The 21,706-nt window shown below is 45.7% G+C and overlaps 1 protein-coding gene across 2 annotated transcripts in view; it reads left to right on the top strand.

The window, feature by feature from the left end:
- LOC140594266 (uncharacterized) overlaps nt 1-21,706 on the top strand; it is a 45,400-nt gene that overhangs the window by 19,696 nt on the left and 3,998 nt on the right. Inside the window, exons 8-12 of one of the 2 annotated variants that reach the window (XM_072725178.1) lie at nt 844-972; nt 3,504-3,632; nt 5,962-6,090; nt 8,622-8,750; nt 14,553-17,977. In XM_072725178.1, the coding sequence (XP_072581279.1) occupies nt 844-972; nt 3,504-3,632; nt 5,962-6,090; nt 8,622-8,750; nt 14,553-14,602 (566 nt within the window). In that variant the 3' untranslated portion in view covers nt 14,603-17,977. Of the gene's footprint in view, nt 1-843; nt 973-3,503; nt 3,633-5,961; nt 6,091-8,621; nt 8,751-14,552; nt 17,978-21,706 lie in introns of those variants that run through there. The other variant, XR_011995030.1, reaches the window with a different exon arrangement.

The raw sequence follows: 21,706 nt of genomic DNA, 5'->3' as shown, positions 1-21,706 counted from the left end.
CCCAATAATTCCTTGTTGCTTTTGTTTCTCTTGCCTTGGCGGACGTATCTTGCGAGATGTTGCTGTGGCCAAGTTGAAAAACGGTGTTGCCTCTGTTCGCCTCTCGGATTTGGATGGATTCTTGTCTCACATTTAGATCGTTCATGCTTTTTGAGTTTTTCCCTGTGTGTCGTGTCAGAGAATGGTCTAGCTTCCTTCTTCTGCATGTGGATGTCCAGTGTTCCCAGCACCCTTTATGGAAGACACTGTCTTTATCCAGGGATAGTCTTTCCAGCTTTCGCGAATATTAGTTGACCATAAAGTTGAGGGTCCACTTCTGGATGCGCTACTCGGTTCCATTGATCTATGGGTCTGTGTTTGTGCTACTACCACACTGTCTCGATGGCCACGGCTTTGTAGTACAACCTGGAATCGGGCCTCGTGATGCCCCCAGCTGTGGCCTTCGTTTTGAATAGTCCCCTGGCTCTTTGGGGTCTTTTCCGGTTCCACACTAGAATCTTAAGATGGTTTGTTCCAACTCTCTGAAGAAAGTCCCCGGTATTTTGTTAGGGATTGCGTGAAATGTGTAAATTGCCCTGGGTAGCATGGACATTTTCACAATATTAATTCTTCCTCTCCATGAGCATGGAACCTTTTTCCTTCTCTTGATGCCTTCCTCGATTTCTTTCAGGAACGTTCTGTGGTGTTTAGGGTACAGATCCTTTACCTCTTTGGTTAGGTTTATTCCCGGGTAGCTTATGCTTTTGGGTGCAGTTGTAAATGGGATTGACTCCTTAATTTTCGAGGCTCTTCTAACAACAACCTGTCAGTCAACAGCTCTTTCTATGTCCATTTATTTACCAGGAGCTGCTGTGATAACAACCGAACCTGAATATAGCAGACAACCTGGGTACATCTGCCCAGGAGCACGGCGAAAGCTCTTTGCAATCCGCAGAAACAGAAGAGTTCAGCCAACAGACGACAGGCCGGAGGGTAACATGAAAATTGATTCATTAAATAATAGCCTCAAGAAATCTTGTCCTAGGGGCACCTGGGTGTTTCTGTCAGCTAAGTCTCTGCCTCCTGGGTTTCAGCTCCGGTCATGACCTCAAGGTTATCAGATTCACCCATATTCAGCATGGAGCCTGCTTCGTATTCTCTCTTCCTTTCCCTCTGCCCCTCTCCTCCTTACACTTGCTCTTTTGCTCTCTCCACACACGCAAAACAGAATCATTATTCAGTTTTGCTCGGGGTGCCATCGTAGAGACAGACCTCCTAAGCCGTATTCTTTATGTTTCATGTGTCCACATCTTAACTTGAAAGGTCAGTCATTAGTTTGTGGCCAAAATTGTGAAATCGCATTGAGAACTCTAATTTGGTCAGATTTCATGGGAGGGGTTGTGAGGTAACATTTGGACATACTAGTCCGTGTTAAGTATTAGCAAAATGTTTTCTGTTTTTACATTTTTTTATTGGAGCTCAAATTGCCAGCATATAGCATAACACCCAGTGCTCATCCCGCCAAGTGCGCCCATCAGTGCCCATCACCCAGTCGCCCCAACCGCCCGCCCACCTCTCCTTCCACTACCCCTTGTTCACTTCCCAGAGTTCGGTGTGTCTCCTGTTTTGTCACCCTCACTGATATTTTCCTTCATTTTCCCCATTCCCTTTATTGCATTTCACTAGTTTTTATATTCCCCAAATGAATGAGACCATATCAAGTTTGTCCTTTTCCGATGGACTTATTTCAATCAGCATAAGTCCCTCCAGGTGCATCCACGTCGGAGCTAATGGTGGGTATTCGTCGTTTCTCATGGCTGAGTAATATTCCGTTGTAGCCGTGGACCACATCAACTTTATCCATTCATCTCTCGATGGACCCCGAGGCTCCTTCCACAGTTTGGCTATTGTGGACATTGCTGCCATAAACTTCGGGGTGCAGGTGTCCCCGCATTTCACCGCATCTTCAGCTTTGGGGTGAATCCCCAGCAGTGCCATTGCTGGGCTGGAGGGAAGATCTGTTCTTAACTCTTTGAGGAACCTCCACACAGTTTTCCGGAGTGGCTGCACCTGTTCACATTCCCACCTACAGTGCAAGAGGGTTCCCCTTTGTCCGCGTCCTCTCCAACATTTCTTGTTTCCTGTCTCGTGACTTTTCCCCATTCCCGCCGGTGTGAAGTGGTATCTCATGGGGGTTTGGATCTGTAGTTTCCTGATGGCCAGTGATGCGGGCCATGTTCTCATGTGCTTGTTGGCCGTGTCTCTGTCTTCCCCTGTGGGATTTCTGTTCGGGTCTTCTGCCCGTTTCATGATCAGATTGTTTGTTTCTTTGCTCTTGAGTTGAGTATGTTCTTTAGAGATCTTGGACACTAGCCCTTTGTCTGAGCGGTCGTTTGCAAATATCTTCTCCCGTTCTGTAGGTTTTCTTTAACTTTTGTGGACTGTTTCTTTTCCTGCGCAGGAGCTTTCGATCTGGCTGAAGTCCCAATAATTCCTCGTTGCTTTTGTTTCTCTTGCCTTGGCAGACGTATTTTGCGAGATGTTGCTGTGGCCAAGTTGAAAAACGGTGTTGCCTCTGTTCGCCTTTCGGATTTGGATGGATTCTTGTCTCACATTTAGATCTTTCATCCTTTTTGAGTTTTTCCCTGTGTGTGGTGTCAGAGAATGGTCTAGCTTCCGTCTTCTGCATGTGGATGTCCAGTGTTCCCAGCACCCTTTATTGAAGAGACTGTCTTTTTCCAGGGATAGTCTTTCCTGCTTTCTCGAATAGAGTTGACCATAAAGTTGAGGGTCGACTTCTGGATTCGCTATTCGGTTCCATTGAGCTAAGGGTCTGTTTTTGTGCCACTACCACACTGTCTTGATAGCCACGGCTTTGTAGTACAACCTGAAATCGGGCCTTGTGATGCCCCCAGCTGTGGCCTTCGTTTTGAATAGTCCCCTGGCTCTTTGGGGTCTTTTCAGTATCCACACTAGCATCTTATTTTTTTTTATTTTTATTTACTAATGATAGTCACACAGAGAGAGAGAATGGGGCAGAGACATAGGCAGAGGGACAAGCAGGCTCCATGCACCGGGAGCCCGACGTGGGATTCGATCCCAGATCTCCAGGATCGCGCCCTGGGCCAAAGGCAGCCACTAAACCGCTGCGCCACCCAGGGATCCCCCACACTAGAATCTTAAGATGGTTTGTTCTAACTCTCTGAAGAAAGTCCCCAGTATTTTGATAGGGATTGCGTGAAATATATAAATTGCCCTGGGTAGCATGGACATTTTCACAATATTAATTCTTCCTCTCCATGAGCATGGAACCTTTTTCCTTCTCTTGATGCCTTCCTCGATTTCTTTCAGGAACGTTCTGTGGTGTTTAGGGTACAGATCCTTTACCTCTTTGGTTAGGTTTATTCCCGGGTAGCTTATGTTTTTGGGTGCAGTTGTAAATGGGATTGACTCCTTAATTTTCGAGGCTCTTCTAACAACAACCTGTCAGTCAACAGCTCTTTCTATGTCCATTTATTTCCCAGGAGCTGGAGTGATAACAACCGAACCTGAATCTCGAAGAAACCCTTGGTACACCTGCCCTGGAGCATGGCCAAAAATGTTTTCCATCCTCCGTATCAGAAGAGTTCAGCCAACAGACGACAGGCCGGAGGGTAACATGAAAATTGATTCATTAAATAATAGCCTCAAGAAATCTTGTCCTAGGGGCACCTGGGTGTTTCTGTCAGCTAAGTCTCTGCCTCTGGGGTTTCAGCTCTGGTCATGACCTCAAGGTCATCAGATTCACCCATATTCAGCATGGAGCCTGCTTCGTATTCTCTCTTCCTTTCCCTCTGCCCCTCTCCTCCTTACACTTGCTCTTTTGCTCTCTCCACACACGCAAAACAGAATCATTATTCAGTTTTGCTCGGGGTGCCATCATAGAGACAGACCTCCTAAGCCGTATTCTTTATGTTTCATGTGTCCACATCTTAACTTGAAAGGTCAGTCATTAGTTTGTGGCCAAAATTGTGAAATTGCATTGAGAACTCTAATTTGGTCCGATTTCATGGGAGGGGTTGTGAGGTAACATTTGGACATACTAGTCCGTGTTAAGTATTAGCAAAATGTTTTCTGTTTTTACATTTTTTTATTGGAGTTCAATTTGCCAGCATATAGCATAACACCTAGTGCTCATCCCGCCAAGTGCCCCCATCAGGGGCCATCACCCAGTCGCCCCAACCGCCCGCCCACCTCCCCTTCCACTACCCCTTGTTCAGTTCCCAGAGTTCGGTGTGTCTCCTGTTTTGTCACCCTCACTGATATTTTCCTTCATTTTCCCCTTTCCCTTTATTGCCTTCACTAGTTTTTATATTCCCCAAATGAATGAGACCATATCAAGTTTGTCCTTTTCCGATGGACTCATTTCACTCAGCATAAGTCCCTCCAGGTGCATCCACGTCGGAGCTAATGGTGGGTATTTGTCGTTTCTCACGGCTGAGTTATATTCCGTTGTAGCCGTGGACCACATCTTCTTTATCCATTCATCTCTCGAAGGACTCCGAGACTCCTTCCACAGTTTGGCTATTGTGGACATTGCTGCCATAAACATCGGGGTGCAGGTGTCCCCGCATTTCACCGCATCTTTAGCTTTGGGGTATAACCCCAGCAGTGCCATTGCTGGCCCGGAGGAAAGATCTGTTCTTAACTCTTTGAGGAACCTCCACACAGTTTTCCGGAGTGGCTGCACCTGTTCACATTCCCACCTACAGTGCAAGAGGGTTCCCCCTTGTCCGCGTCCTCTCCAACATTTGTTGTTTCCTGTCTCGTGACTTTTCCCCATTCCCGCAGGTGTGAGGTGGTATCTCCTGGGGGTTTGGATCTGTAGTTTCCTGATGGCCAGCGATGTGGGGCATGTTCTCATGTGCTTGTTGGCCGTGTCTCTGTCTTCCCCTGTGAGATTTCTGTTTGGATCTTTTTCCGTTTCACGATCGGATTGTTTGTTTCTCTGCTCTTGAGTTGAGTATGTTCTTTATAGATCTTGGACACTAGCCCTTTGACTGAGCGGTCGTCTGCAAATATCTTCTCCCGTTCTGTAGGTTGTCTTTTACTTTTGTGGACTGTTGTTTGCTGCGCAGGAGCTTTCGATCTGGCTGAAGTCCCAATAATTCCTTGTTGCTTTTGTTTCTCTTGCCTTGGCGGACGTATCTTGCGAGATGTTGCTGTGGCCAAGTTGAAAAACGGTGTTGCCTCTGTTCGCCTCTCGGATTTGGATGGATTCTTGTCTCACATTTAGATCGTTCATGCTTTTTGAGTTTTTCCCTGTGTGTCGTGTCAGAGAATGGTCTAGCTTCCTTCTTCTGCATGTGGATGTCCAGTGTTCCCAGCACCCTTTATGGAAGACACTGTCTTTATCCAGGGATAGTCTTTCCAGCTTTCGCGAATATTAGTTGACCATAAAGTTGAGGGTCCACTTCTGGATGCGCTACTCGGTTCCATTGATCTATGGGTCTGTGTTTGTGCTACTACCACACTGTCTCGATGGCCACGGCTTTGTAGTACAACCTGGAATCGGGCCTCGTGATGCCCCCAGCTGTGGCCTTCGTTTTGAATAGTCCCCTGGCTCTTTGGGGTCTTTTCCGGTTCCACACTAGAATCTTAAGATGGTTTGTTCCAACTCTCTGAAGAAAGTCCCCGGTATTTTGTTAGGGATTGCGTGAAATGTGTAAATTGCCCTGGGTAGCATGGACATTTTCACAATATTAATTCTTCCTCTCCATGAGCATGGAACCTTTTTCCTTCTCTTGATGCCTTCCTCGATTTCTTTCAGGAACGTTCTGTGGTGTTTAGGGTACAGATCCTTTACCTCTTTGGTTAGGTTTATTCCCGGGTAGCTTATGCTTTTGGGTGCAGTTGTAAATGGGATTGACTCCTTAATTTTCGAGGCTCTTCTAACAACAACCTGTCAGTCAACAGCTCTTTCTATGTCCATTTATTTACCAGGAGCTGCTGTGATAACAACCGAACCTGAATATAGCAGACAACCTGGGTACATCTGCCCAGGAGCACGGCGAAAGCTCTTTGCAATCCGCAGAAACAGAAGAGTTCAGCCAACAGACGACAGGCCGGAGGGTAACATGAAAATTGATTCATTAAATAATAGCCTCAAGAAATCTTGTCCTAGGGGCACCTGGGTGTTTCTGTCAGCTAAGTCTCTGCCTCCTGGGTTTCAGCTCCGGTCATGACCTCAAGGTTATCAGATTCACCCATATTCAGCATGGAGCCTGCTTCGTATTCTCTCTTCCTTTCCCTCTGCCCCTCTCCTCCTTACACTTGCTCTTTTGCTCTCTCCACACACGCAAAACAGAATCATTATTCAGTTTTGCTCGGGGTGCCATCGTAGAGACAGACCTCCTAAGCCGTATTCTTTATGTTTCATGTGTCCACATCTTAACTTGAAAGGTCAGTCATTAGTTTGTGGCCAAAATTGTGAAATCGCATTGAGAACTCTAATTTGGTCAGATTTCATGGGAGGGGTTGTGAGGTAACATTTGGACATACTAGTCCGTGTTAAGTATTAGCAAAATGTTTTCTGTTTTTACATTTTTTTATTGGAGCTCAAATTGCCAGCATATAGCATAACACCCAGTGCTCATCCCGCCAAGTGCGCCCATCAGGGGCCATCACCCAGTCGCCCCAACCGCCCGCCCACCTCCCCTTCCACTACCCCTTGTTCACTTCCCAGAGTTCGGTGTGTCTCCTGTTTTGTCACCCTCACTGATATTTTCCTTCATTTTCCCCATTCCCTTTATTGCATTTCACTAGTTTTTATATTCCCCAAATGAATGAGACCATATCAAGTTTGTCCTTTTCCGATGGACTTATTTCAATCAGCATAAGTCCCTCCAGGTGCATCCACGTCGGAGCAAATGGTGGGTATTCGTCGTTTCTCATGGCTGAGTAATATTCCGTTGTAGCCGTGGACCACATCAACTTTATCCATTCATCTCTCGATGGACCCCGAGGCTCCTTCCACAGTTTGGCTATTGTGGACATTGCTGCCATAAACTTCGGGGTGCAGGTGTCCCCGCATTTCACCGCATCTTCAGCTTTGGGGTGAATCCCCAGCAGTGCCATTGCTGGGCTGGAGGGAAGATCTGTTCTTAACTCTTTGAGGAACCTCCACACAGTTTTCCGGAGTGGCTGCACCTGTTCACATTCCCACCTACAGTGCAAGAGGGTTCCCCTTTGTCCGCGTCCTCTCCAACATTTCTTGTTTCCTGTCTCGTGACTTTTCCCCATTCCCGCCGGTGTGAAGTGGTATCTCATGGGGGTTTGGATCTGTAGTTTCCTGATGGCCAGTGATGCGGGCCATGTTCTCATGTGCTTGTTGGCCGTGTCTCTGTCTTCCCCTGTGGGATTTCTGTTCGGGTCTTCTGCCCGTTTCATGATCAGATTGTTTGTTTCTTTGCTCTTGAGTTGAGTATGTTCTTTAGAGATCTTGGACACTAGCCCTTTGTCTGAGCGGTCGTTTGCAAATATCTTCTCCCGTTCTGTAGGTTTTCTTTAACTTTTGTGGACTGTTTCTTTTCCTGCGCAGGAGCTTTCGATCTGGCTGAAGTCCCAATAATTCCTCATTGCTTTTGTTTCTCTTGCCTTGGCAGACGTATTTTGCGAGATGTTGCTGTGGCCAAGTTGAAAAACGGTGTTGCCTCTGTTCGCCTTTCGGATTTGGATGGATTCTTGTCTCACATTTAGATCTTCCATCCTTTTTGAGTTTTTCCCTGTGTGTGGTGTCAGAGAATGGTCTAGCTTCCGTCTTCTGCATGTGGATGTCCAGTGTTCCCAGCACCCTTTATTGAAGAGACTGTCTTTTTCCAGGGATAGTCTTTCCTGCTTTCTCGAATAGAGTTGACCATAAAGTTGAGGGTCGACTTCTGGATTCGCTATTCGGTTCCATTGAGCTATGGGTCTGTTTTTGTGCCACTACCACACTGTCTTGATAGCCACGGCTTTGTAGTACAACCTGAAATCGGGCCTTGTGATGCCCCCAGCTGTGGCCTTCGTTTTGAATAGTCCCCTGGCTCTTTGGGGTCTTTTCAGTATCCACACTAGCATCTTATTTTTTTTTATTTTTATTTATTAATGATAGTCACACAGAGAGAGAGAATGGGGCAGAGACATAGGCAGAGGGACAAGCAGGCTCCATGCACCGGGAGCCCGACGTGGGATTCGATCCCAGATCTCCAGGATCGCGCCCTGGGCCAAAGGCAGCCACTAAACCGCTGCGCCACCCAGGGATCCCCCACACTAGAATCTTAAGATGGTTTGTTCTAACTCTCTGAAGAAAGTCCCCAGTATTTTGATAGGGATTGCGTGAAATATATAAATTGCCCTGGGTAGCATGGACATTTTCACAATATTAATTCTTCCTCTCCATGAGCATGGAACCTTTTTCCTTCTCTTGATGCCTTCCTCGATTTCTTTCAGGAACGTTCTGTGGTGTTTAGGGTACAGATCCTTTACCTCTTTGGTTAGGTTTATTCCCGGGTAGCTTATGTTTTTGGGTGCAGTTGTAAATGGGATTGACTCCTTAATTTTCGAGGCTCTTCTAACAACAACCTGTCAGTCAACAGCTCTTTCTATGTCCATTTATTTCCCAGGAGCTGGAGTGATAACAACCGAACCTGAATCTCGAAGAAACCCTTGGTACACCTGCCCTGGAGCATGGCCAAAAATGTTTTCCATCCTCCGTATCAGAAGAGTTCAGCCAACAGACGACAGGCCGGAGGGTAACATGAAAATTGATTCATTAAATAATAGCCTCAAGAAATCTTGTCCTAGGGGCACCTGGGTGTTTCTGTCAGCTAAGTCTCTGCCTCCGGGGTTTCAGCTCTGGTCATGACCTCAAGGTCATCAGATTCACCCATATTCAGCATGGAGCCTGCTTCGTATTCTCTCTTCCTTTCCCTCTGCCCCTCTCCTCCTTACACTTGCTCTTTTGCTCTCTCCACACACGCAAAACAGAATCATTATTCAGTTTTGCTCGGGGTGCCATCGTAGAGACAGACCTCCTAAGCCGTATTCTTTATGTTTCATGTGTCCACATCTTAACTTGAAAGGTCAGTCATTAGTTTGTGGCCAAAATTGTGAAATCGCATTGAGAACTCTAATTTTGTCCGATTTCATAGGAGGGGTTTTGAAGCTAACATTTGGACATACTAGTCCGTGTTAAGTATTACCAAAATGTTTTCTGTTTTTACATTTTTTTATTGTAGTTCTATTTGCCAGCATATAGCATAACACCCAGTGCTCATCCCGCCAAGTGCCCCCATCAGTGGCCATCACCCGGTCGCCCCAACCGCCCGCCCACCTCCCCTTCCACTACCCCTTGTTCAGTTCCCAGAGTTCGGTGTGTCTCCTGTTTTGTCACCCTCACTGATATTTTCCTTCATCTTCCCCATTCCCTTTAGTGCCTTTCACTAGTTTTTATATTCCCCAAATGAATGAGACCATATCAAGTTTGTCCTTTTCCGATGGACTCATTTCACTCAGCATAAGTCCCTCTAGGTGCGTCCACGTCAGAGCAAATGGTGGGTATTTGTCGTTTCTCACGGCTGAGTAATATTCCGTTGTAGCTGTGGACCACATCTTCTTTATCCATTCATCTCTCGATGGACCCCGAGGCTCCTTCCACAGTTTGGCTATTGTGGACATTGCTGCCATAAACATCGGGGTGCAGGTGTCCCCGCGTTTCACCGCATCTGCAGCTTTGGGGTATATCCCAGCAGTGCAATTGCTGGGCCGGAGGGAAGATCTGTTCTTAACTCTTTGGGGAACCTCCACACAGTTTTCCGGAGTGGCTGCACCAGTTCACATTCCCACCTACAGTGCAAGAGGGTTCCCCTTTGTCCGCGTCCTCTCCAACATTTGTTGTTTCCTGTCTTGTGACTTTTCCCCATTCCTGCCGGTGTGAGGTGGTATTTCATGGGGATGTGGATCTGTAGTTCCCTGATGGTCAGCTTGCGGGCCATGTTCTCATGTGCTTGTTGGCCATGTCTCTGTCTTCCCCTGTGAGATTTCTGTTTGGGTCTTTTGCCCGTTTCACGATCGGATTGTTTGTTTCTCTGCTCTTGAGTTGAGTATGTTCTTTATAGACCTTGGACACCAGCCCTTTGACTGAGCGGTCGTTTGCAAGTATCTTCTCCCGTTCTGCAGGTTGTCTTTTACTTTTGTGGACTGTTTCTTTTGCTGCGCAGGAGCTTTCGATCTGGCTGAAGTCCCAATAATTCCTTGTTGCTTTTGTTTCTCTTGCCTTGGCGGACGTATCTTGCGGGATGTTGCTGTGGCCAAGTTGAAAAACGGTGTTGCCTCTGTTCACCTCTCGGATTTGGATGGATTCTTGTCTCACATTTAGATCGTTCATCCTTTTTGAGTTTTTCCCTGTGTGTGGTGTCAGAGAATGGTCTAGGTTCCTTCTTCTGCATGTGGATGTCCAATGTTCCCAGCTCCATTTTTTGAGGAGACTCTCTTTTTTCCCGGGATAGTCTTTCCTGGTTTCTCGAATATTAGTTGACCATAAAGTTGAGGGTCCACTTCTGGATTCGCTATTCGGTTCCATTGATTCATGGGTCTGTTTTTGTGCCACTACCACACTGTCTTTTCGGCCTTGGGTTTGTAGTACAACCTGAAATCGGGCCTTGTGTTGCCCCCAGCTGTGGTCTTCGTTTTTAATCGTTCCCTGGCTAATTGGGGTCTTTTCCATTTCCAGAGAAATCTAAAGATGGTTTGTTCCCACTCTCTGAAGAAAGTCTGTGGTATTTTCATAGGGATTGCATTAAATGTGTATATGGCCCTGTGTAGCACCGACCTTTTCACAATATTAATTCTTCCAACCCATGATCACTGAATATTTTTCTGCCTCTTTGTGCCTTCTTGAGTTTCTTTCAATGTGTTCTCTAGTTTTTTTTTGTTTTTTTTTTTTTTGTTATCTAGTTTTTAGGCTCCAGATCCTTTACGTCTTTGGTTAGGTTTATTCCTAGGTATGTTATGCTTTTGGGTACAATTATAAATCGGATTGACTGTAATTTCTTTTTCTTCAGTCTTATTGTTAGTGTCACATGCCTGGTTGTTGATGTGCAGAATCCTTTTCTGCACGAAAGAATGACCTTTGATATTTTGGAGTTTAAATTTGAGGATTCCAGTGTTCAGTGTTAGGAGAAAGTCCACCAGTGTAGCTGATGCAGTAAGTTCACAATCTCATGTAGGCAACTGCAACCTTTGGATGGCCTGCCCCAGGCTAATTGCCAACTAAGCAGAGTTCATTTTTGCCTGCGTTCTTCCATGAGAATACAACTAGAACGAGTTCTGATGTGGCGGGAGGCTAAACTCCATATCTTCCCATCTTGGGTTTTCGGGGGGGACTCATTACCAAGAGGATATCATCAAAAGAAAAAATTTATAAAGGTTTGCAGTGCACATCACACCGAAGAAATAAAAAACAAAGAGGAACTCAAAGCAGCAGCTTAAAACTGTGAGCTTTATAGCATCTTCAGCAAAGAACAATAATACATTTGTAGAAAAAATGATAGCCTAAAGAAAAGCAGTTTTAGGCTATCAAGGGCGGCAAACTGGAAAGGTAAATTTATGGGAAGACATTAACACTAAGATTTGTTTCTGGATTCCTCTTCCCAAAAACATATATAAATATATATTTTGGGGTGGCATATCTCGGCTTCCTTCACAAGGCTTTATACCTGGCTCTAGGGAATCCCTGCTGAGCCAAGCTCTGGTTATTAGTATTTGAGTTAAATTACAGTTATAGGTGGAATGGGTTTATGAGTCATTTCATTAGAATGTTTTCAAAAGATGTGCCCTTAGTCTCTTCTTTGACCAAAAGTGTGTGCAGAAGCCCCATCCTCTAAGGGATTGTACAGAATGTCTGAAGCTGTATAGAGTTGGGGTGTTTTTCCCCCCTCCTGAGGAAAGCAAGATTACTCTTTAACAGTTAAAAGCGTTGTTCCTATTAGGGATAATGTAACACCACGTCATCCTTCCTATATAGTACAATCATTATGCATACACTATAAAAACAGACTGCATGGTGACTAATTTTCAAATAAACCCATAGACTAAATCACAGCATATATAAATCATTTCTATCTCAACTGCTCACTTAAACCTGAACAAATTTTCTGGAAGCATGTTAATTTTCCTATGATACTCCTTAATATTTCTTGCAGAGCTGGTTTGGTGGTCACATATTCTTGCAGTTTCTGCCTATCTTGGAAGCTCTTTATCTCTCCTTCTATTCTGAATGAGAGCCTTGCTGGATAGAGTTTTCTTGCCTGCATGTTCTTCTCATCTAGGACCCTGAATCAATCCCGCCAGCCCTTTCTGGCCTCCCAGGTCTCTGAGGAGAGGTCTGCTATTAATGTAACAATTCTCCCCATATTCGTTAAGAATCTGCTGCCTCTATCTACTTTACAGATTTTCTCTTTTTCTATAGAATTTGCAAGTTTCACTATTAAGTGTTGAGGTGTTGAACGGTTTTTATTGATTTGGGGGGAGGACCACTCTATCTCCTGGGTCTGAGAGCCTATTCCCCTCCTGAATTAGGGAAGCTCTCAGCTTGGATTTGTTTAAATATGCTTTCTGGCCCTCTGTCCTTCTGGGTGCTCTCTGGAACCCCAGTGATACGTAATTCTTCCTTCTGAAGCTGTCATGTATTTCCCTTAACCTTTCCTCGTGGTCCTTTCATTGTTTTTCTCTGTTTTCCTCAGCTTCCTTCCTTGCCATCAAGGAGTCTTCTGTGTTGCTCATTCTTTCTTCCAGCACCTTATGCCTTGCCATTAGGACCCCCAATTTGGATTGCACCTCATTTAATTGATTTTTAACTTCAGCCTGATGAGATCTTAATTCTGCAGTTGTGAAGCCTCCACCCGCCCCGGGGGGAGGCAGGACCTCGGCCGTGTCCCCCGGGCCCTGGGCTCTGGGGCCTGTGCTGCCTGCACCGCGCTCCCGGGGCCATGGCGGGCGCCCGAAGGCAGCAGGTGCAGCGCCCCGCCCGCCCGGAGCCCCCGCCTGCCCCCCTGCTTCTCCCTGAGGCCCCGCCGCCTGCGGCTCCAGCGCTGTCCCGAGCTGGGCCCGCGGGCCTGGGGCGCTCTGCCCCGGGCGTGCCTCGTCTGCTAGTGACCCCAGGAACCTGGGGGCTCCGCCGCCCCTCCTGGGGTTCAGCCCGACACCCCTCCTCTCCGGGGCTGGGCTCTAGGGGCGCCCAGGCTTTCCCGCCAGGCTGGAGCCATCTCCTCTGGCCTGCAGCTCCCCACCCCCCCCACCTGCCCCCAGGCTTCTTCCTTCCTTTCCCTTTCCCCCTTCCTGTCTTGCCTTGTTAGAAGCCCTGCCCCCCCCCTTCTTTCTTTCTTTGTATCCACTTTCACCTTCTACCTTGTTAGAAGGGATCCTTGGCGGATCAGGTGAGTTGAGGACTCTACTCTCTGGCCTTCTTCCCCCTGTTGTCTTCTTTTTGTTTTAAAGCCCTTTCTGCGGGTCCCTGGGTGGCTCAGCTGTTTGGCGCCTGCGTTTGGCCCAGGGCGTGATCCTGGAGTATCAGGATGGAGTCCCACGTTGGGCTCCAGGCATGGAGCTTGCTTCTCCCTCCTCCTGTGTCTCTGCCTCTCTCTCTCTCTCTCTCTCTCTCTGTAGGTCTATCATAAATAAATAAATCTTTAAAAAAAAAAAAAGCACTTTGCACATGATGTACCAGTGTGTTGTGGTCCCTGTAAGGGCTCCGTTTCCATTTCCATGTATGTTTATGAGTGAGTTCTGCAATTTTGGGTTTAGCTCCACTGACAGCAGGAGAGGAGTTACTATTCCAGCAGCATCGTTTTCAACTCATGAATGAAATGGAAAGTCATTTCCCTGTCTGTCTGGAACTTGTAATTACCTGATTATTTAATTAGTTTCCTTTGTATTTATTTCATTTTGCATGACTCTATTATGGTCCTGTCTTTCTTTATGGTAGTGCATTTTCAGGATATCCTATGCGTCAAAAAAAGTTTAAAAAATCATTATTCTAGTTTGCTTGTGTCCCATTCATAGGTCAAAAGTTCTAAGCCATATTCCTACTGTTCTGTGTGAATATTTTAATTTAGAAGGTGAGGCATCACTTGGTGGCCAGAATAGTAAAAATGTTTTTTCCAATCAAGTTAAGTTAATTTTTCAAGATTTAATTAGATAATTAACCAATCAATTTATTAAATTGAGGGAGAGAAAGAGAAAGGGATAGAGGGAGAAAACGTGAGCGGGCTGAGGGTTAGGAGGAGGAGTAGGCTCCCCATGTGGAGGGACCCCAACATGTAGCTGAACCCCGACCATGGGATTAGGTCCTGACCCCAGGGCGTACAATTAAGTGACTGATACCACTGGCACCCTACAACTCAAATGTGATTATGGTTAATGATTCTTAGAGTAAAGCTAATATTTGGACATTAATCTATAGCTCAACTTTAACAAAAATAAATCTTCTATTGTTTTTATTCGATAGATGTTATTACCTAGTAAAAACTGATCTTTACTTCTCTGAATGACTTTAGGAAACCAGATGGAACATCATGTTAGAGACCATGGTGCCCAAAGGAAGTGAAAGGATACCTGAAGGAAGTTGTTTGTCCTGAAGGATGTGTCTCTCCAGTCCATTCAGGATGGTGACTACAACATTCCCCAGCCAAGCAGGAGACACCATTGATGAGGGAAAGTACCCCATCACTGTCTTTATAAGCAGCTTTGGTGTCGCCAGTGGTAAACATCCTCTCAGATAAGCTAATGCATGCCAAGAGGCAAGCACTCAGCACCCTTGCCACCAGGAAGATTATGTATTTCATCTCAAATGGACGCTGTCTGATGTTCATCAGAATTTGTGTGGAAAGCAACCGAGAAAGCAACATTCGTTCCTCAAAGATACTGAGCTCACCTTGACAGCATTAACTTGCACTTCTCCTCTGATGTTCTGGAATAGTCTCATGATGAAGGGACCATAAAGTGCTTCTAGAAGGACACAGAGTACCCATCAGCACATGGGTCATGCTGCTCAAGAATAATTCAGGTAGTGGTGCCTGAGTTGCTCAGTCAGCTAAGTCTGCCTTTGGTTCAGGTCAGGGTGTCTGGGACCTGAAATGGAGCCTGATGTGGGGCTCCCTGCTCAGCAAAGGGTGTGTTTCTTTCTCTCCCTCTGCCCCTCTTGCCTCTTCTGCTCTCTCTCTCTCTCAAATACATAAATAATTTCGTGAAGAAAATAAAAGGCTAATGGGGACTGTTGATCAGTATGAACGAAGGCTAGTGAACATGATGGCATTTGGTAACTAAGCATGGGCTGAGCTACCACTGTCGGGCCACTCACGGGGTTAGGGCTGGAAAATATGGTGTGTTAGGATTTTCTTTATTTTGGAGAATGATGAGAGAAGCCATGGTGCAGTGTCAGTGGGACAATGTCCTGGGAAAACTCTCTTATTCTTTCTCTCTCCTTCCCCCTTTCTCTGTATTTCTGTGTCCATAGCTGTCTCTCATTCTCTCTCTCTCTCTCTCTCTCTCACTCACAATTCTCTCTCTGTGTCACACACATGCACACACAACTCTGTCACACTCATAGGTTTAAACAAGTCACTCCACCCTAAGAGTCATGCACTTACAACCATACCAAACGGTGAACACACCAGCTCCTAGTATTGTAGAAATGTAGGCATGTTTTCTCACTGGGAAAGCTGCCTGTCTCACACCCCCAAGCCTCAGGAACATGGAATCGGGTGGCTGTCCAGAAGAGAACAGCAGGTTGCTGCATCTGCCGTACTATTTAGATTTTTTTTTTTCTGCAAGAGAGTGGTTCAAGAATACATACCACTTTCGCTGGTTTCTGAGACGTCTGCACTTACACAAAAGAGTAAACCATGAGGGTCAGGTCATGTGTGTCCTTTGTCATTGGTTCTCCTAGTGAGTATTCAACACCACATGAGCAACAGTAGTAAAACGATAGGCCTCCAAAGGAAGCACAGGTTGCACCCATGAAAAAGCAGGAGCTATTCCTGGGGGATGGATCTCTCGTTTACTGAAGGAGCCACACGAAATTCTTGAGGAAAAACTGCATGTGAGAGAAAGGTCCCTTACTACACTGTTTAAAACATCCCCTCCAAAACCCACAAAAATGGTCCTTACTCCTAAAAAATACACTGTTCCTTGTCATATCTGAATTCGCTCCAAAAAGAGGAAAAAAGGACCATTTCTAATTCAGGAAAATGGGTGAGCATTCCATAGAAGTTGGAAACTCATTCACTGACTTTTTTGTGGAAAAACTCCTGCACCACACACTTGGCAAGATTTAGGAGGACACAAAATAACTGTCAATGCATTCATTGGATGTGGTGCTCAGGAATTACTGAGCGATCACTGTTTATATGGGTACAGGGCAAGACTATTGTAGAGAGTGATTAATAAGTATCATATGAGGGTCTGGGGTCCATCCTCCTTGGTGGATGAGGAAAACCTTCAGCTCAGGCCAAGGCCCCAGTGTCCTGCAATCCATCCCCTCCTTGGGGCCTTGTTCAGCCCAGAATGTGCTTCTCCCTTTCCCTCTGCCTTTCTCCCTTGCTTATGCTCGCACTCTCTCTCTCTCTCTGAAATAAATAAAATCTTCCCCAAAAAGTCAATGGCAACTTCAAGTAGCCTGACATAATCAGTGCACAAATAGAACTGATCTGCACATCGATTCCAATGATGACTTCCCATCACTCATGCAGCTTGTTGTGAAATCCAACTAAAAACTCCCACCTTCTGGACATCTGGCAAAATCATTTCTGTCTCTGTAGGTCCACATATGCTGTCCTCTCTTTTGTAAGTTTTTCAACCTGATTTTACCCCTTTTCTTGGTAGGTTTGATTCAATGCTAGACAGTTATTCTCTTTTGTTCTATTTAGTCTAGTGCTCTATTGTATTTATTCACTCACAGGTTTTTTTTTTTAAAGGTTTATGTATTCATGAGAGATACCGAGGCAGAGACATAGGCAGAGGGTGAATCAGGCTCCATGTGGGGGAACCCGATGCAGAACTCGATCCCAGGCCCACGGGACCATAACCTGAGCCAAAGGCAGACGCTCAACCACTGAGCCACCCAGGTGTACCAGTAATCAGTTTGGTGAAAATATTCCATCCGGGAGAGGTTTAAATACTCAAAGTATACCATTTACCAATAGCCATAGCTGTGAAGCAGAGTAGGAGGGACAGGCTTCCCGTTATGCATTAAAAAAGATCACGGAGATCAAACGTACAGCATAGGGAATATGATCAGTGGAATTGTAATAGTGCTCTATGGGGACACATGGTATCTACACTTGTGAGCACAGTATTACCCTATACAAGTATCGAATCCATATGTGGTACACCTGAGACTAATGTAACCTTGTGTACCATCTTGATTTCAATTTAAAAAAAAACAGTAGTAATGTGGGCACCAGGCTCATTCCTTTAGTTGGGCATCTACTTTGGGCTCATATCATGATCCCAGGGTCCTTGGATACATAATATTATGTATTTGTCAAAACAGTCAGATGCATAACACAGAGCAGTCCTTAATATATGTGGTCAACTTCAATGATAATAATATCTCTACACTGGTTTGTTCTTTGTGATAAAAATTCCACACTAATGCAGGCATGTATGATTGTGGAAAATATGTGCCAAGGGATAGGGCGATACGGAAATTTTTATATTATATGCTGCTTTATGACACCAGTCTAATCCTAATCTCAATAATAAGGTCTCCTTATTAAAACATAATCAGTGATTTTATGTTGTTAATACTGTACACAGACTAGTGTCCAAATGTTTGCTTCACAACCCCTACCTTTTAATTTGACCAAATTTGAGTGGTAAAAGCAGTTTTACTATTTTGACATAAACTACTGACTGACCATTTAAATTATGAATTTCACATATAAAATGTAAATAATATAGGTTTGTATTTTTGTCTTTAGTGTGGTGTCCTGAGCACAGTAAAAGAATGATTCTTTTTTTTTTTTTTTAAAGAGAGCAAAAGAGAAAGTGTAAGGGGGAGAGCAGTAGAGGAAAAGGGAGAGAGAATACTAAGCAGGCTCCATCCTAAGCATGGAGTCCAACCTAGGATAATCTGATGACCTGAGGTCATGAACTCAGATGAAACCAGGAGGCAGTCACATACCTGAATGAACCAAACCTGTGCCCCTGGAATAAGTTTTCTTGAATCAACTAAAGGAATGAATTTCCTGGTTGCTTTCAATCGACTCCTTTGCTGGTTGTATTTTGATTTTTCCTCAAGCGTGAAGTAGTTTGGTCCAGTTTTGTATCCACAGAGATCCATAAACATTTTTCACCTAAGGTTTTTGATTGTAGACACTGGGAAACTCATAACCATAGAAAGAGCTGTGGACATCTTGCTCTCAGAAGACCAAGTGGAAATTTTAAAACTTGACACGCACTATCCAGGATGAAAATTCACTGGATAGGCTCAGCAATCCGATGAAGAAACAAAGCAGACAGTGGATGTGTAAACAGAACAAGAGAAAAAAAAAAACAGAACAAGAGAAATCGTACTATCATGAGAGGAGTGCGAAAAGACTGAACAAAAATTGATAGGAACTTAAACATGCATGCCTAGGATACATCAAAAGTGCTAAGTTCCACAGCATGGAGTTTCTGTAGGAAAGCAGCTGGTGTAGAAGGTATGGGGACAAAATGGCTAAAAATTTCACAAATCTGTGACTCAGATCTACAAAGCTCTGAAAACCCTCCTCCGGACACATTGTAACCAATCTGCTGGCAAAGAGGAAGAAAAACCTTGAAAGCAGAGGAAAAGGACACATTCAACCTAACAGAATACAAATTCCAAGGCCCGTGACTTCTCAGAAAACAGGTCAGAAGACACTGCAATGGTGACACAAGTATAGAAGGAAAACACCTCTGAGCCTAGGACGTTATGTTCAGGAAAGATAGCTTTAAAGAATGAAGGCAAAAGGTGAATGAAAGTGAAAACAAGACAAAGTCGGCAGACAAGCAGGTGGTAAACAACTGGAAGAATCAGTCATTGAGCCAATATTTATTTATTTTCATTAAAAAAATTTTATTGCAGTTCATGTTTATTATTTTTAATATAGTTTTTGATTGAGGGAAGGCCAATTTGGATATGAATGGGCTGGGGGAGAGGGAGGCAGAGAATCCTAGGAAGGTTTCATGACCAGTGAGGAATCCCAAGAGGGGCCGGATCTCAGGCTCCTGAGAGAATGTGCTGAGCTGAAATCAAGAGTCAGATGCTTCCCTGAATGAGCCACCCAGTTCCCCTCAGTAGGTAACTTGGACATTAAATGATGAGCAAGAACCTTCTACCAAATGGAGTGAAATGACACAGGGAGATGCTTGGAACCTCAGGAACATAAGAACCTCAAAAGGGGTGTTTTCCTGGGTAAATGAGGTCTCCTGTTTTTCTGTCCTTCCAAATTCTGTATGGCTTTTGAGGGCAACAAGGAGACCACAGTCTCAGAGCCTGGGGCTCCCCTCCTTAATCAGTTGATCAAAGAGCCAATCCAGGCAATGCTGGAGTAGGTGCAATGGGCCTGGGGGCCTACGGGTTGGGGTTGCATGTGGCCCTGAGAGTGATATCCCACTGGGCTTATAATGTGACTGCTTTGTGCGTGGGGTGATCTTAGGTACTTGAGACAAACTTAACCTTTATTCTTTTTAAAAAATTTTTATTTATGTTTAGGTAAATTCAGTTTGCCAACATATAGTTTAACACCCAGTGCTCATGCCATCAAGTGCTCTCCTCCTGGAATATAAGAAATAGGAACAAGATAATGAGGGAAAGGAGGGGATTGAGTGGGAAAAATTAGAGAGGGAGACAAACCATGAGACTCCTAAATCTGGGACACACTGAATCTCTGGAAAAGCCCATACATGTCGTAGCCCATAGAGGAGATGAATGTGATGCTAGAGGTAAACGATGTTGCCCAGTTTCCCTTAGTTTAAAAGTGGGCTGATGGGGTTTGTACAGCAGGTGAGGCCTCCTCAATACCAGCTCGAGCCAGCATCTGCCCTGATCCCTGGAAGGACTGGGCCATGGGCTCCAGGCAGGCATGAGGGAATGTCCTAGACTGGGCCAACCCTTGACGTGGGGAGCAGGCCCAGCACTGTGTGGCTATAGCAGTGAGATCAGACAGGAGCAGAAATCCTGGCCTCCCTGCCTAGGGCCTGTGTCCTGGGCCTGGTCAGACCAGGAGACTAGTTCTGCAGGACCTTGAGCGCAAGCGTGTGCCGCCAGCCCAGCAGCTTTCACAGATTCCTCTAGATTCCCTGCACCCAGTGAAGGCCTCGATGGCCTTGGCTGGCTGCACTCGATCCCTTCTCACACAGAGGCAAGTGCAGATTTTATTCTTGTCCCAGGACTGAGGATTGTGCAAGGAGGAGAGGAGGGAACTGTGCTCCCGGCACCCCTCCCACCTCACTTCTGCTGGATCCGGGAGGAGGTGCTGAGAGGGACCATTTCAGGGATGCCCATCCCTAGAGTGCACTTCCACCCTTTGGGCAGAACTGGGGGTAGCCCAGCATTGCTACTGTGTGACCTGTAGGTGCAGAGGGAGTGGGGCCCCGGCTGTACCAGCACCTGGCTCCCACGGAAGCAGTCTGTGTGCAAGTTCAGATGGGCGTGGCACAGCTGTGTATCAAGAGATTGGCTCCATCCAAGACCAAAGGCAATAACCCGAACCAAAAGGTCTCCTGCTCTATTCCCAAGAGATGCCAACCAAACATCAACAAGGGCTTTGATGCTTGCCAGTGACAAAGGGAGTCAGAGCTGGTCTGCAGAGAATGACCATCAAATAAAAAGAAGAATATGACCAACTGCACAATCCGATCCCAGGGCAGAATTCTTATTTTATCCAAATACCCTACTGTTTATGATGGAATAGACCAGAGAAGAGCACCTTCGTGGCTCAGTAGGTTAAGTGTCTGACTGCAGCTTGGATCATTACCCAGGACCCTGGGATCAGGCCTGTATCAGGCTCCCTGTTCGGTGCAGGGTCTGAATATCCCTCTCCCTCTGCCCTTCCCATTCTCCTCTCTCAAATAAGTAAACAAATGAAAAACAAAACAATTGCATTCCTATACATCATCTTCTTTATTTCATCCCGCCCACTCTCAGTCTACAAAGTAGCAGGTATACTCCAACTGCACCAGGGACTCCCTCCTGTTGATTCCCGCCTCATTGTGCTTCCGGACCTGAGGTTTCTTCCTCTTCAGGAATTTCATCCTCAATATTTTCCACCGCCCAATCTTTAGAGATACAAACACGAGGATGAGGTGATTAGACAGTGAGGCCCCGTGTTCCTGCTACTCCAACTGAGGCCACTTTGGAACACCTGTCGACACCTGCTCTTCCTTGGGATCCTCAGACCTTCCCTGGGCTCTTGGGAGTTAGAGCCCTTCACCAAGACATTGACCACACTGGCAAACCTTCCTTGAGAGAGAGAGAGAGGATGCCCCTTCACCTGGCATTTCCCCATTTCCACAAGATCATGATAGCTCTCACGTGGACATGGATCCACCTGGATCCACCTGTGATGGGTGGTGGACACCTGCTAGGTTAGATGGGGTCCATGTGCAGCCACTATGCCAGACTCAGAGCAGCTGCCCAGGAGAGCCATTCATGATGATGGAAATGATCTGTGTTTTCAAC

This window comes from Vulpes vulpes, chromosome 10 (genome assembly GCF_048418805.1).
Source record: "Vulpes vulpes isolate BD-2025 chromosome 10, VulVul3, whole genome shotgun sequence".
Lineage (NCBI taxonomy): Eukaryota > Metazoa > Chordata > Mammalia > Carnivora > Canidae > Vulpes > Vulpes vulpes.
This window is presented reverse-complemented; position numbering and strand designations above follow the sequence as displayed.